Here is a 16,046-nt window from a genome sequence, read left to right on the forward strand (position 1 = left end):
TGGTGCTGTATCCACTGTGCCACCTAGCTGCTGCTAATGTTTTATTTTTATAAAGAAGTAAACAGAGGCACTGAGAAGTAGACTTGCTTGTGGTCACTAAGGAGCAAAATCCAGCTCTGATCCTAGACAGTGCATCAAGTTTCCTCCTTCTATACTCCAGATTTCCTGGTATCTGCTCTATAGTCATTCTTGATCTTTGAAAATTCACAGTCATGGGTCTTCAAAGGCAAGAACCCTCCAGGGATGAGCTTTGGAAAGGCTTGGGTCTTTGGGGAAGATTGAATGGTTTTCCCTTTTAGTGACAGCCTGGGGAAGGGAGGGAAGTTAGCCATAGAACTGCTCCCAGAGGGCATCACTGCTGCCAACAGAGGGGAGAAGGAGGCACCCAAACAAAGCCGGGAGCAATAGCTGCTGCCAAAAGCCCCCTCTCTGGCAAGGACCCAGCGTAGGGAATGAGGCACACAATTCCAAAGGAGACAGCTCCCTGAGGGTCTTCAGATCCCAGGATTTCTCTGCCAGTCATCTGGGGCTCAGACAACCAGTGAGGAAATAGACTGAACCAAGATGCTCTGTTCTGTCAACCATTGAGGAACCTTTGTGTCTTTTCCTCTCTGGATTTGGAGATGCCAGTGCTGAGGTCTCTAGTGACTGTCTTTTTATTTCCTCTTTCAGGATGAGCTATTCTAAGTGAAAAAAGTTTCTTAGGGTCATAGATAGAACTCTAATGCTCTTCTTCAGGGAGAAACAGTCCAAGCTATGTAATTGACCCTGGAGAGACCTTTTTCTATCTCTCTTGAAAGACTTTTCTCCAGCAGGCAATGCTCATTTTTTCCCTGAGCAAACCTGGATCTATAGGCATTACCAAGTTTTACCTGTCTCCAGGCTTAGAAGCCTAAGGTTTCAACCCCCCAAAATCATCTCTTCCTATCCCTTAGGGATGATTTAAAAACAAAATGATGGTAGATAAGGAATCTTAGGACAACTGAGTAGTATTTTGCTTTTCCAAATACAAGTAAAGATAGTTTTCAACATTCATTTCTGCAGGATTTTGTCTTCCAATTTTTTCTCTTCCTCCCCCACTTCCTCCCTCCTCAACACAGCAAGCAATCTGATATAAGTTAAACATGGTCTTAGGCCAAGTGGGCTCAAGTCTTAATTGTTCTAAATTCTGAAGCCTCCTCTCCAAGAGACTGAATTTCTCCTAAGTTGTCTCCCACTTCCCTCCATCCATCCTTTCACTCCCCTGCCCCAGATACATAGCATTGATCACTATTCTTTTAAATAAAGTGGTCCAGCCGGATATCTGAGCTGTTGCCTATTGATTGTGAGCTCAACAACCTTCCTTTGTGCATCTCTATCTCCTTCTACCACTACCCCCCCCTTCCTTTTCCCTTACTGCAGGGCCTTTATAAAACTCCCCTTCTCTCTTCCCAGCACCAGGTAGCTCTTACTAAGAATCATTTTCAGCATGTCATGAACCTCCAGGGATTTTTAGGGGGCTGTCTCCTTTCTCTGTTCCATGCTCTTTTCATTCTTTCTTATTCTCATGATGAATCTTCTCCCTTATACTCTTACAGTTCCACATTTCCAAACTCATCCTCCCTCATTCATACATCCTCCCCCTCTTTAACTCTCATCCACATCTACTTCTCTCATTTGCAGGAGACCAAAAATCAGGAGATCTTGACTCTAATTTTGTCTCTGTATTGAAGAACTATTTGGGTTAAAATCACCTCTCTGGTACATAGCTTCCTTATAGGTAAAGCAAAAAAGTTAATTCTCCTTGATGTTCACTGCTATTACTTCTAGCTCTAAAGTTCTAATCACTATCCTCCCAAAATCTTTTTAACCTTTTTTGTGTCCTGGAGCAATATGGCAAAACCTTGAGATCCCTTCTAAAAATAATAATAATATTCATAATTGAAAGAAATGCCATATTTCATTTAGAGGTGAGTAAAAGTAAAAGCATATTTTTCCCTCCAGAAATTTTTGGAAATTTCTATTTCCCTGAAATCTATATAGGGACTCAAGGGGGTATCTATGAATCCCACATTAAGAGCTCCTGTTCTAAGATTATGGTAAGGATCAATTTGGCAAGTATTTGGAAGTTCTTTGGAAGAATTATACATATATTTTGATCATAAGTGTGTGTGTGTGTGTGTGTGTGTGTGTGTGTGTGTGTGTGTGTGTGTGTATGTGTGTGTGTCTTAATGGCAGTTAAGTGGGGCATGGAATAGAGCATTTATCCTGAAGTCAGAAGACTCCTCTTTCTGAGTTCAAATGTGGCCTCAGACATTTCCTAGCTGTGTGACCCTGGGCAAGTCATTTCACCTTGTTTGCCTTAATTTCCTCATCTGTAAAATCAGGTGGAGAAGAAAACCCCAAATGAGGTCACAAAGATTTGGACATGACTGAAATATATAGTTTTGATTTTTTGTTTGTTTGTTTGTTTTTAACCAACAGGAAAAGATTAGATCTATCCAGTAGAGTGACCTGAACAAGTAATTTAATTTCTTTGGCCCCAAATTCCCAAATTTATAATATAAAAATGATCAGATCAATTCATTAATCTCTACATGGTTTAGTTCATTTTTTTTTTCTGGCTCTGATTTTACCTTAGGAGAATATTTCAGATGAGAAATATTCAGTACAAATTGAGATGAGTCTTTTTTTTTTAAGCCACTTATAATCTAGAGATTTGGCGGGGCCACAGGAAATTTAAATGATTTGTTTAGAGTCACACAGGTAGTGCGGGTCAACCAGGCAGTTGTCTTTCTGACTCCTAGACCAGTTCTCTATGTAGATAAACTACTTCTCCTAGATGTGTAATGAAAAAATGAAATAATGGTTGTGAAAGTCTGCTAAAAGTAAAGGTATCAAAAAAAAAAAAAAAAAAAAAAAAAAGAAAGTAAAGGTATCATGTAGATACTATGTCATTATAGCTATGTAGAAGAGCTGGGTGATGCAGTGGTTAGCTTACTGGACCTGGAGACAGGAAGACCCAAGTTCACATGTAACTTAGAAACCATGAATCTTCAACTCCCCCCACTTCCCACACACACACACACACACACACACACACACACACACACACACACATCATAAGCTGGAGAGCTTCAGGTGATAAGAAGAGATTCCCATGTTTTCTGCTTTAAATCACTATTTTTAGGCAAACAGGAAAAATTATGACAGAATCTGGGTAATAGGAGAACCTGAAATAATCTTATTTTCCCTCTTCTTTTTTTCCTCTTTTTACCCACACCATTTCCTTCTAAACTGTGAGATAAACTTCATTTTTCCCTCAAATTGCAAATCAATATGGAATAAATTCTTAATTCCAGAAGCGACTTTTCTTCCCCTTCTTCACAGCCCCTAAACACACATATACATTTAGATAGGGAAGACAAAGGAATGACCTTGGTAACCTTTGTGGCTTCAGAAGGCTGAAATTCAGAAAACTCACTTGATCTCTGAGGTTAAGATGAAGCAACTATATGGGGATACATAGCATGACATAGTAGGTAGCATTCATGTCTTATTCCTTCTCTCCCTTCTTCTTCACCTTTCCCTAGCCTATACATATTCCACTTTTTTTTTTCTCATTCCAGAGGGAATCTGCAACATGGAGCTTTGAAGTAAATCCATAAGAATGTATTTAATTATCATTGAATTCCCAGTGGTTTACTTTGAATGGAGAGAGAGAGAGAGAGCAAGAGAGAGAGAGAGAGAGAGAGAGAGAGAGAGAGGAGAGAGAGAGAGAGAGAGAAAGGAGGGAGGGAGAGCGAGAGCGAGAGCGAGAGCGAGAGAGAGAGAGAGAGAGAGAGAGAGAGAGAGAGAGAGAGAGAAAGGAGGGAGGGAGAGAAGGGAGAGAAGGAGGAAAGGAAAGAGGGAAGGAGGGAAGGAAAGAAAGAAAGAAAGAAAGAAAGAAAGAAAGAAAGAAAGAAAGAAAGAAAGAAAGAAAGAAAGAAAGAAAGAAAGAAAGAAAGAAAGAGAGAGAGAGAGAGAGAGAGAGAGAGAGAGAGAGAAAGAAAGAAAGAAAGAAAGAAAGAAAGAAAGAAAGAAAGAAAGAAAGAAAGAAAGAAAGAAAGAAAGAAAGAAAGAAAGAAAGAAAGAAAGAAAGAAAGAAAGGAAGGAAGGAAGGAAGGAAGGAAGGAAGGAAGGAAGGAAGGAAGGAAGGAAGGAAGGAAGGAAGGAAGGAAGGAAGGAAGGAAGGAAGGAAGGAAGGAAGGAAGACCCAGAACCATTCAAGGAATTTGAGCAAACCAATAAGGGAAGTTGTGAGTAAGATAGAAACAAAAGAGAAAATAATAATAATAATAATAAAGAAAAGTAGAGAAACAAATAAGGACAGAAAGGGAAAAGAGAAGAAAGAAGGAAGTAAAAAAGGATAGATGGGAGAAAAAGAAGCCAAGGGATCAAGGAGGAGAAATAGCAGTATCTTGGGATCAGAAACAGCTAACTGTACAGTCCATCTCCTCCAGGATGATCATTTTTCCCCCCCATGGGCTGTCATAGTAAAAGGACCATACTTATTATTCCTTGGTTTAAAGTTTTAGTCTTTAATTTGACCATGAGATGGAGAGTGTAAAGGGACTAATGCAACATGGAGTCATTGGATGATTGTTTATGGAATTGATTTAGAAAGGAAAGAATTTTGGACGTCATCTGAGTCCAATCTTTTCAAAAGGGAGTGGACCTGCAGTCTTATTGATGTAGGGAATTCTCAGATAAGAAAGTTCCTTCTAGCATTTCAGTTTGGAATTTTCTCTAGGACTTTTAGTCTGAGAAATGGCCCAGCATGGAGGGATTAGATGATTTGCATAGGGATCATCCAAGCAGTCATGAGTCAAAGACTGGACTTGAGACCAGGATTTCCTGAATCTCTCTATCCACTCTATATCTCTCACAGATGAGAAAATTGAGTCCCACAGAAGTTAATAGCAGACCTCATATTTGAACCCAGGTCTTGTGATATCCGGTGTTATTTCTACACTAATGCAGAGCCTAATCACTTAAAGAGAGAAAGGAAGAGGAGAAAGAGAATAGAAGTGGCAGGGAGCTGGGTACTATCTAGTCCCAGCATTGGTCAGGACTCTGAAGAACAATATATTGACCTTCAGTCAAGACCTCTAAACTAAATATCCCTAATACCACCTCTCTGCCTGGAAAAAGGAGAGAAGCCCCTGAATTGTTGGCAGGGTTCATCAAGGATATTTGATGGCAGATGCTGCTTTAAACCTAGATGAGTAGTTTAGAAGTCCTTGTGGGATAAATGCTACAGTGAGAAGAAATCCAAAAAGCTGGAGACAATGACTTCCCTGGGCCAGAAAACTTGGAGATTGTAGAGGGATAATAGACTCACCAGACAGAAAGCTCCACCCCACCCCCACCCACCATTTCCCCTAGCCTCTTACCTTCCTTCAGCATCCCCACTTTGAGACATTTCATGAAGCGACATGCCTGGCAGGATTTACGCCTCCGTTTTGTGATTTCACATTCATTTGTGGCCGGGCAGCTGTATTCAATGTTCCCTGCAACCAGATACAGAAAGGGTCACTCCTGGAGGGCATCTCAAGGCACAGAACAGACCCTGTCTTGTCCTTATCTGTCTATCCATCCAGAGGGGGAACAACAAGGGCTCAAGCTGGTAGCTTTCTGCAGCAGCTTTTCTTAAACATTCCCCTAAGATTTCATCACACCTCAATGACCCTAGAGCCATCAGTGAACTGGAGAATCAAAACTTATTAAAAATTCCTTTATTAAAGGGAATGATTTCTCTTTTCAACAACGGAATGAGGAATATTTCCTTACAGCCAAAATCATCTGGAGATGGGGGGGTCTACAGCTGTAGACAAACAGCTTTTGTTGCTTTCAGTTCCAAGGTTCTAACTCCTTTAGGAAGTCACCGAGGGTCTGGAGTTCCCTAGTTCTTGGTAAACTGCCTATTTGCCTTCCCTACCTGGCTCCAGGGCAGTTCTGAAAAAAAAAGAAATGGAGTGCTAAGGGCCAAGGAATTAAGTTCCTTGAAGCTACCTCCCTGAAATTCCCTGAACTAGCATAAGCCTAGTGAGGTGTCTATTTCCTCTGAGGAAAGATCTTGCTATCTAAATTCTTGTTTGTTGTTGATCAATTATTTCAATTATGTCCAATTCTTCATAATCTCATTTGGGATTTTTTGGGAGAAGATACTTGAGTGGTTTATCATATCCTACTCCAGCTCATTTTACAAATGAGGGAATTGAGGTAAACAAGATTAAGTGACTTGCCCAGAGTCATATAGCATTAGTAAATGAATGAAGCCAGATTTGAACTCAGGAAGATGTTTGCCCGATCCTAAAGCCTTAAGCTTTATCCACTACATCACCTAGCTGCCCAGCCTAAGGTGAATCTCTGGGAATTCAGTTTCCTACCTTTGCCTGGAGTATTTGTCCTCAAATCCTAAATCACTCTTGGAGGCCAGACTTAGCTTAACTCAATAGCAAAGAGAAAAACAATCCAACCAACTCTCAATTATCTATGAGTCACTTTCTCCACAATAAAAGCAAACTACTTTCAACATGAAAAGAAGCTAAGCATAATTAAGAAAGTAAAACCAGATGATGTATTCTACAGGCAAACATAAATGCTCTGGGGAGATTCCATCACCTTAGAGTCACTTGCTATAAAATTAGAGAGCCTCAGAGCTAGATTGGATCGCAGAGATCATCTGGAACAGGGATTCTTATTTTGGGGTCCATAAACTTTTAAAAAGATAAATCAATATATTTTCCAATATAGTATTCCAATATAATTGGCTTCCTTCCTAATCCTGCATATTATTCTGAGAAAGGGCCCAAAGATTTCACCAGCTTCTACAAGGGTCCACAATACAGAAAAGATTCAGAACTTTTGATCTGAATGGTCCAAGGGGTTCATGCTAAAATTCAATGGCACTTTAACCAGTAAATAATTAAAGGCTCTTATGAATAGCATATTAAATTACCCTGGGAATTCACAACACATTTTTATTGAAAGAAACAAAAACCTTTGAGAAATATTGATCTTAGCCCAAACTATTCCTAAACAAAAATCCCCTCTGCAATAACTTTGACACGTGAGCATATAACCTCTCCCTGAAAACTTCCACTAATGAGGAATTCACTCGTTTATAAGGTAGGCCATTCTATTTTACAGAATCTATGCTGGTCCATGTTCCCATTCATATCTACCTCTTTATCCCTACCAATACTCATTAACACATCTAACTGAGATGGGATTATGTAGCAATAAAATTAAGAACATGTCCAAATCAGGATCTTCAGTACAGAGTACAGAGAGATCCTGAGATCTAACATAATTACAAAGTACAGTTATCCCTTTTACATCATTGGGGCTAGGGACATGGTACCCCCTCCCCAAATCTTCAAAATCCACATAAAACATTTTGGCCCTCCCTTCACAACCAGAGAAGTCTGAATTATTATGTTATTAAAAGATAAATAAATATTAATATTATATAATACTATACATATGCTTTATGCCTTTCTAAACTTTTTCTATGTCATCTTCTGACTTTTGCAAAACTCCCCCAAAATTCCCATTTAATTTCTTACACAGATCTGTGATATATTGAAATCATTATGGAGAAAGTCATAGTGTAGAAGGGAAAACTGTACTCTAAGTGACTTTGAATGAAGGTTGTTCAACTACCCTTGGTTCCACATTGAACTCCTTGTGCATAGAATCATATAATTAATCCACAAGCTTTTATCTCTTCATCTTTGGCAGTTGCATTAGTTCTTTTTGGGAAACTGACACCCAGAAGGATGAAGGACTTGCCTTAGTTTACAAGGAGGCAGAGTCAAGATTAGGACCAAGACGCTCTCTCTCTCTCTCTCTCTCTCTCTCTCTCTCTCTCTCTCTCTCTCTCTCTCTCTCTCTCTCTCTCTCTCTCTCTCTCTTTTTTTCTGTGACTTTTCATTTTGTCACAGAGTTCATGACAAGGTAAGGCACCAAAATGTCTCTTTCTTTCAGGCAGGTGATACTTAGATGCATGACCATGTTCAAGTTCCTTAGTATCACTTTCATCATTTATAAAATCAAAATAATATGTAGTAAGGAATCTATGTGGTGCAGTGGGTTGTACACTATCTTTAGAGTTTCACCTCAAACATTGATCAGTGTTTGAACCTGGAAAAAATAATTTAACCTCTCTCAGCCTCAGTTTCCTCATCTGTGTAATGGTTTACTTACTTCACAGAGTTGTTGTGAGAAATAAATGAGGTAATATTGAACAGCATTTTGTAACCACAATTAAATTCTAGTAGTAATGGGAAGAAGAGAAAGAGATGGGTAACAGCAGCTAGGTGATAAAGTGAATAGAATTCAGGAAGAACTGAGTTCAAATCCTATCTGAGACACCTCTGTGTGCCTTAATTTGCTCATCTGTAAAATAGAGATAATAATAGCCCCTTCTTCCCAGAAACGTGGTAAGGATCAAATGAGACAATATTTGCAAAGCAAATGCCAGTTATAATATAAGTAGCATTAGCCACTTTATAAGAATATAGTGAGACTCAAGTGAGATAATGTATGTGAAATATTAAATAAATGTCAGCTATTCTTAATGGCACTTACATTATCTTGTGGCATCTCTTGGTGTGGTTACCTAATTCTTATATTATTAAGGAAGTGGTACAACAAAAAGGTCTGGGTGTTGGGGGACTGAGATCTCCTCCTGGCACTGCTGTCACTATGGACACTGCTGAATCAATGTGTTTGCCAGCTGCTGATGAAACCAGAATCAACCATGAAAGACTATGATGGGCTGAAGGAGAATCTGTTGGTCAAAATTCCCACCATCACTAAAGAACCATGGAATCCCAGAGTCTTAGAATTAAGAGGGACCTCAGAGATCATTTGGGTCAACCCCAACCCAAATTCTGAATTCCACATACAATCTTTCTGGTCATCTTCTCTCATGCATATACTAGGACAGGGAGCTCACTATCATCCAATCTCATTATGAAATAGCTCTCGTAGTTAGGAAGTTTTTACTTATGGTAAGTGAAAATCTGCCTCTCTGTAACTTCTAAATGCTGTTTCTAGTTCTTCTCTTTGGGATTGAATGTAATCTTTTGACTCTCCTATGGGCTTGATACCCTCAGTTCTTTCAATATCACAAGTCATGATTTTGAATTCGCTTATAATTTTTTTTTTTTTTTTTTTTTTTTGCACCTTGCTCTAGATGTGCTCCAGTTATCAAGAAGTGAACAGATGTGGCCTGATCAGGGGAACAATACTTGGACTTCATTGTTTTTTCTCATTCTAAGTATGAAGCTTCTATTGATTAGAACCCATTAGTTTCTCTGGGTCCAACCTCCTGAGAGCAGGTGGAAAGAGAGCCTGCAGTAGCAACCTAAGTTCTTGGCCCTTTATGGTTCAGACTGGGACTGGGGGTGGGGGTAGGGAAAAGGGAAGGTCCTGATTTTATTTGTTTATTTATTTATTTATGTCCCTTTCAATTTGTTTTATGGGCCTGGCGGCTGGCTGCCAGCAAAGCCGGCTGGTAGCTTTGTCTTGTAATTTCGGTAAGTGCCCCATGATAAAGTGATGAGATTACCTCATCACAATTCCAGCAGTCTCTCAGGGGCAGGCGGTCACACATCCTGCTCCATATCCCTGTATGCTAAGAAAGGGGGTGACTGGGGAGAGCTGCAGGCCTGGGAGTAAGGCTGTGGGAAGTGCTGATGGGGGGGTCATGTTCAAGCTTTCAGAGGTCCTTGCATAGTTTACATACATTCATGTGCAGGCAGTGACTACATTTCAACAGTTACCTGAGCATACATAAACCAGTCTGAGCAAAATAGTTAAATATTTTCTAGTTGTGACATGTAGGGGAAGTGGTACCTAGTTTGAGACTTTTTTTTTTTTTTTAAAATATCAAAAACTCAAGAGTCCCATGAATTGGGATCTACCATTGGCTTCACTTCAAAACTGGGGTGAGGTGGGAAGGCAAAGAAACAGGCTTGGGCTTATAAGTTAATAGCCTCAAATATAACAGGAATTCATTCTTTTAAAAAAAAAAATGAACGTTTGGGCCTTATCTTATTGTAGTGAGGATCATTCCATGTAATATGGATAAGATTGGGTTTATGCCCTGGTACTATTTCCCCTTGTCCTAATCTAGCTAAATTGGATTACTCATCTTTCATCTGTAATCTCCCACCTCTGTGGATTTTTTGACACCATATTCTACTCCTGATATACTTTTATTTCACTTCTTGCTATATTTGGAGTCAGAGGCCACACGTTGATGTCCTGACTCTACTACTTACCAACTGTGTGACCTAAGTCACCCCGTTTCCTCATCTGTAAAAATAAGATTAGATTGCTACTAAAGTTCTTCTAGTTATCAATCTATGATCCTTTTAACCTCTTTCGTGATGTTCCCAATAAAAAAAGATTCTCTCTCTGTTATAAATTGTCACAATACTTTTGAGTCCTCTTTTATTTGATAATTATCTTATTATCCCTGCTTCCTTGCTAACTCCTCAAAGATAGGAACTCTGTGTTATTCACATTTATATGTCCCCAAGGAAGCTAAGTGGTGCAGTAGATAGGGTGCCCAATCTAGAGTCAGAAAGACTCATCACAGGAAAACTTGTCTTCCTGAGTTCAAATCTGTCTTCAGACTGTGTGACCCTGGAAAAGTCTTTTAACCCTGTTTGCTCAGTTTCCTCATCTGTAAAATGAGCTGGAGAAGGAAATGGAAGACCTTTCCATCTTTGCCAAGAACTCCAAATGGGACCCCAGAGAGTCAGAGGAAAAAGGACTTAGCAGTAACTAACAGTGTCTCAAACTTTGTAGCTACTAAATAAACTTTTGAATGAATAGATTGATGGCTGAGCTTTCATGAAGATATGACACACATCTCCTTCCTATATCCTTCATGAGATACTCAGATTGTCTGTGATCCTGAAGTGAACTAAGGAAGAGTCTTCTTTCAAGGATTATCTTCAACAGCTACAAATGAACATGCACAGGACCATGGCCACTTTTAGATGTGATGAATTGTGGGAACAGAATGGGGAGTCAAATCTCAAAACTGTTATAGGAGCCAAAGAGTTAAAGAAATTTGCAGGTGTCAGGGATCAGGTTGGGGGGGGAGAGCAAATTTTGGGTAGCAGCTGGCACAGGCACAAGAATGGGCCTCTCTAATTTTAAAAATAACCTTGCTATTGTCAGTGTTATCATTTAGAAATGTATAGTCTCAGTATTATTCCCATTTTATCTCAAGAAATAGTCCTACGCTAATGCTCTATTGTAGTGTGGAGGTGACCGTGGGTTGCCAAAGGTTATACCAACTGAGAAAAAGTTTGGGCAAGTTCTACTATGCTGAGAAGGTTTTGAGCAGCAGACTGTGTTTTCTAAGGACCAAGTTACCTAATTTTTTCAAATCTCACTAGTAAATGGCATTTTAGTGATTCTTTGACCAAGACAACCCATAAAGAATAAAAAACAAAACAAAACCCTGAACTGCCCATAGTCCTGTATAGTGAGTTTCTTGAGTTTCTTCTGGTGACCATACTTAGCGGTAAAAAGATGATGGGGACAGGAGTAAGTATTAAGAATCACACAATTTTTAGACTATTTGTAAACATTAATTTAATTAATTATGGGACAGCTAGATGACTCAGTGCTAAGCCTGAATTCACCTTCCTGAGTTCAAATCTGGGCTGACACTGTCTATGTGACACTGGGCAAGTCAGAACTCTGTTTACCTCAGTTTCTGTAAAATGAGCTGGAGAAGGAAATGGAAAACCACTTTAATGTCTTTGCTGAGAAAAACCCAAATGGGGCAACAAGAGTAAGACATGACTGAAAATGACTCAATAATAGCAACAAGACCCACTAATTTAGCTGCTGGTGCTCTAAATGTGAGATCCTGGTTCAGGGACTAATGAACAGACACTCCTACAAGAAGAGATCATATTCATCTTGATGTTATCACTATTTTCATGATGATAGCATTTTCTATAATTCATTAAAGTTTGCAAAACATTGTACAAATATTATCTTGCTTTATCCTCACAACAACCAGGGGAAGTAGATGCTATTTTATAGCTGAGGAAACAGACAGACACAAATTAAGTGACTTGCCCACAGTCACCCAGTTAGTATGTATCTGAGGTCAAATGTGAACTCAGGTCTTCTTGACTAGAGATTCAGCACTCTATTCACCACATGACCTAGCTTTCTTTCAGCAGCTATAAATAAAAGGTCAAAAAAAGGAAATTATAACTCAAGGGACAGATGGCTCACAGGTTCCTGAAGAATAAGAAGAGTGGAAAAGTTCATTGCATTCAAAAGCAACAGATTCATTTCAACTATAGTCCTCCCAGTATTCTTATTATAGATGATAATGGGTTGATTGCATCAAACATTGCAGAGCCCCCTAAATGACATCTATCACTCAATGAAGTTCACTTTAACTATCCACACTGGAAAATCCAAGTCAATGAAGAATGAATGGCTATATGCACTTCAGTGGACCCAGAATGCTTGCCCCTTGATGCATACAACTGAGGTCACATTATTCTACTACATAATGGTATATTACAGTGTCTGATATATAGTAAGCACTTAATAAATGCTTTTCTAAAAACAGCTGCAATCAGAAATTGCTAGAAATTCATACAAGACAGTGAACCATTCATTCATAAATTCATTCATTTACTCAGTCAGCTTTTTATACATTCATTCACTCACTCATTCTAGTGTATATAAATCATTCATTCATCCTTTAGTTCATTGTCATTCAATGATTCATTCATCCTGCTAACTATTAATTAGCATAATTTTCAGTTGTACCAGTCAGCCAGCCAACAAACAATTTTTGAGCACTCAAAAGATTTTTATGACCTGATGTTGTACACCTGATCCTAGGTACTACTCTTCTCTCTTCCCTACTAAGTTCCTAAGTAGGATAGATACATGAGGTACTCTGTAAAGTGCTGGATTTAGAGTTAGGAAGATTTGAATTCAAATATTGCCTCAAACATTTTATTAGCTGTGTAACCCTAGAAAAGTCACTTAGCTCTTTTCCTCCCCCCCTCCCTGTCTGTCTGTCTGTCTCTCTCTCTCTCTCTCTTTCTCTTTCTCTTTCTCTCTGTCTCTCTCTCTGTCTCTCTGTCTCTGTCTCTGTCTCTCTCTCTTCTCTCCTCTCTCTCTCTCTCTGTCTCTCTCTCTTCTCTCTCTTCTCTCTCTCTCTCTCTGTCTCTCTCTCTCTCTTCTCTCTCTCTCTCTCTCTCTCTCTCTCTCGTCTCTCTCTCTGTCTCTGTCTCTCTCTCTCTCTCTGTCTCTCTTCTCTTCTCTCTCTCTCTCTCTCTCTCTTCTCTCTCTCTCTCTCTCTCTCTCTCTCTCTCTCTCTCTCTCTCTCCTCTCTCTCTCTCTCTCTCTCTCTCTCTCTCTTTCTCCCACCCCCCCGCCCCTGTCTTTGTCTTGTTCCTGCTTCCTCATCTATAAAATGGTAATAACCCCTATATCCCAAGTTTGTTCTGAAGACGAGATAATATATATAAGGTACTTTAAAAAGCTTAAAGTGTCATATGAATGCTAGTCATTATTATTATTATAATGAGTTGATTAATATGTTCTATTACTAGAAGAGTATATTCTCTACCATTGGTGTGTGGACAAGGAAGAATCTCACAGGTAGCATGAAAATGCTAATTTTTATTATAATTATAATTATTACATTTTCTTTCCTTCTTTAATTTAATCTTTCCCTTCCTTTACTCCAACCCTGACTCATCACTTCTATGGGCTCCTTGCCCTTTCCTCCTTTCTAGAAAGGCCCGGATCTTTTCTAGGGTCTGTAGACCTAACTAAACCAGTTTCCAAGAGGGCTTACCAGAGATCAGTCAAAACAACTTATTTAAGTCCAGCTTTAGAACAGGTAGGGGGCACAGTGGATAGAGTTAGGAAAACTCATCTTCCTGAGGTCAAAGGTAGTATGCATGATCTTAGGCAAGTCACTTTACCCTGTTTGCCTCAGTTTCCTTATCTGTAAAATGAGGTAAATGAGGTGGAGAAAGAAATGGCAAACTACTCTAGTATCCTTGCCAGGAAACACCAAATGAAGTCATGAAGAGTTGGACATGATTGAAAATGTCTGAACAACAGAAAAGTCCAGCTTTGGGATGGCAAGAGGGCATTAATTAACAATCACTGGGGTGTATCTGCAAAAGCAATGATCATGAGCATTCTAGGAAATTTCCTTGGAAAACAAATTGCTTCTTCATCCAATTTCATTTCTTTTTTGTTTCAATTTGTTTCAAATACCAATAGTAGATAGTCAAATTTCTATTCTCTCATCCCAAGTCCTTGATTTTTATTAAAAAAAACAAAACAAAACAAAACAAAACAAAACAAAAAAAAAAACCACCAAAGAACCAAAAACAAAAACAGAAGCTAAATGGAGGAGAGGGAAAGGAAACATGCACATTATAAAAACTATGTTGTTCAATCATGTCTGACTTTTTATGTCCCTGTGGACCATAAGACATCTATATTTTAATGAGGTTTTCTTAGCAAAAATACTGGAGTAGTTTGTCATTTCCTTCTCCAGCTGATTTTACAGATGAGGAAATGGAGGCAAACAGAGTTAAATGACTTACCTAGGATCACAAAGTTAATAAGTGTCAGGCCACATTTGAACTCAGGTCTTCCTGATTCTAGGTTTGGGGTCCCATCTTAAGCTGACTCCATGAAGAATACTAGACGTGGATTAAAAAAGAAACTAGATTGGAAACAAGACTCTCTGCTACCTCTTGGCTTCAGAAGGCCAGCAAAGGGCTGATTCTGGAATCAGGAATCCCTGAGTTCAAATCTGATTTCAAATACTTACTAAACTAAGTAAAGGTTAGTCACTTAACCTGTTTGCCTCAGTTTTCTCATCTGTGAAATGAACATCATAATAGTATTTACCTCACAAGGTGGTTGTAAGAAGTATAGTAGATGCTATATAAATACTTATTTTCTACCCCTTCTAGGCTATTTACTACCCGAGTAACTAGACAAATAACCTAGATTCTCTGGCCTCAGCCAACTGTATGGCAAAATTTGCAAGTTAGAGCAGATAACCTCTGAGTCCCTACTAGCTCTAAATCTATGAAATTAGTGGTGCATTCTTAAACAAATCACTTCTCATTTTGGGGACTCAATTTCCTCATTCATAAAATGAGGGATTAGGCTAGACCAGGAGTTCTTAACCTGAGGTCCATGAATTAGTTTAAAAAAACTATTTTGATAACTATATTTCAATATAATTATGAGACTGCCAAATGGGATAATAATTAATAATAATAATAATAATAATAATAATAATAGCATTTAGGTATCATTTTCAGTCTATAAAGTGTCTTAAAAGTTTTAGATATATATTTTTCTTAAAGGCTAAGAATCCCTGAACTTTCTAGCTCCAACATTCTGCATTTGTGACCTCCTCTTGATTAAACCCACCAAGGCTGAGAGCTATCTGGGACAGAGTGTATGTTTATATATCCAGCCCTTGGGGAAGCCAGGAGGGGACACTTGGCATTGAAGTGACTCTTGGATTACAGCATTTCCCAAAGAGATCAAAAAAAGCAGATGGAAATCAGCTCCAACAATCCCATCCGCTCCTGGTGCCAGACACCACCCTTGTGCAGCTCTAGTGTCTGCCTGTTTTGGAAAGGTTTTATCTCTAAATGCCCATGTGTGTCACTGAACTCATCTCCCCTTGGATCAGTCAATGTTTTCCAGGACAAAAGGCCTTGGAAGCAATCCAGAACAACTTGGATCTAGACAAGTACCAGCCAAGCAGACCCCGTTTCTGATAACTGATCAATCACCTCCTGCCATTGCTTCTCCTTGAGGGAATATTCTTTTCAGTCTCATATTTGGGCCCAAAGTGAAAAACAAAAGCATTTTGAAGGTCTTCCCTCTGTCTTCCTCCCTCCCACCATAATCCTGGACACTCTTTGCTTTCTCTGTAAATAAAAGATGTTGGAGTCATAATTAAC

The 16,046-nt window shown here is 39.0% G+C and overlaps 1 protein-coding gene across 1 annotated transcript in view; it reads right to left on the bottom strand.

The window, feature by feature from the left end:
• Positions 1–16,046, bottom strand: part of ESRRB (estrogen related receptor beta) — a 138,755-nt gene that overhangs the window by 42,621 nt on the left and 80,088 nt on the right. Inside the window, exon 3 of the mRNA XM_074285119.1 lies at positions 5,415–5,531. Within this exon, the coding sequence (XP_074141220.1) occupies positions 5,415–5,531 (117 nt within the window). The remainder of the gene's footprint in view (positions 1–5,414; positions 5,532–16,046) is intronic.

Source organism: Sminthopsis crassicaudata, chromosome 2, assembly GCF_048593235.1.
Source record: "Sminthopsis crassicaudata isolate SCR6 chromosome 2, ASM4859323v1, whole genome shotgun sequence".
NCBI classification, from domain to species: Eukaryota; Metazoa; Chordata; class Mammalia; order Dasyuromorphia; family Dasyuridae; genus Sminthopsis; species Sminthopsis crassicaudata.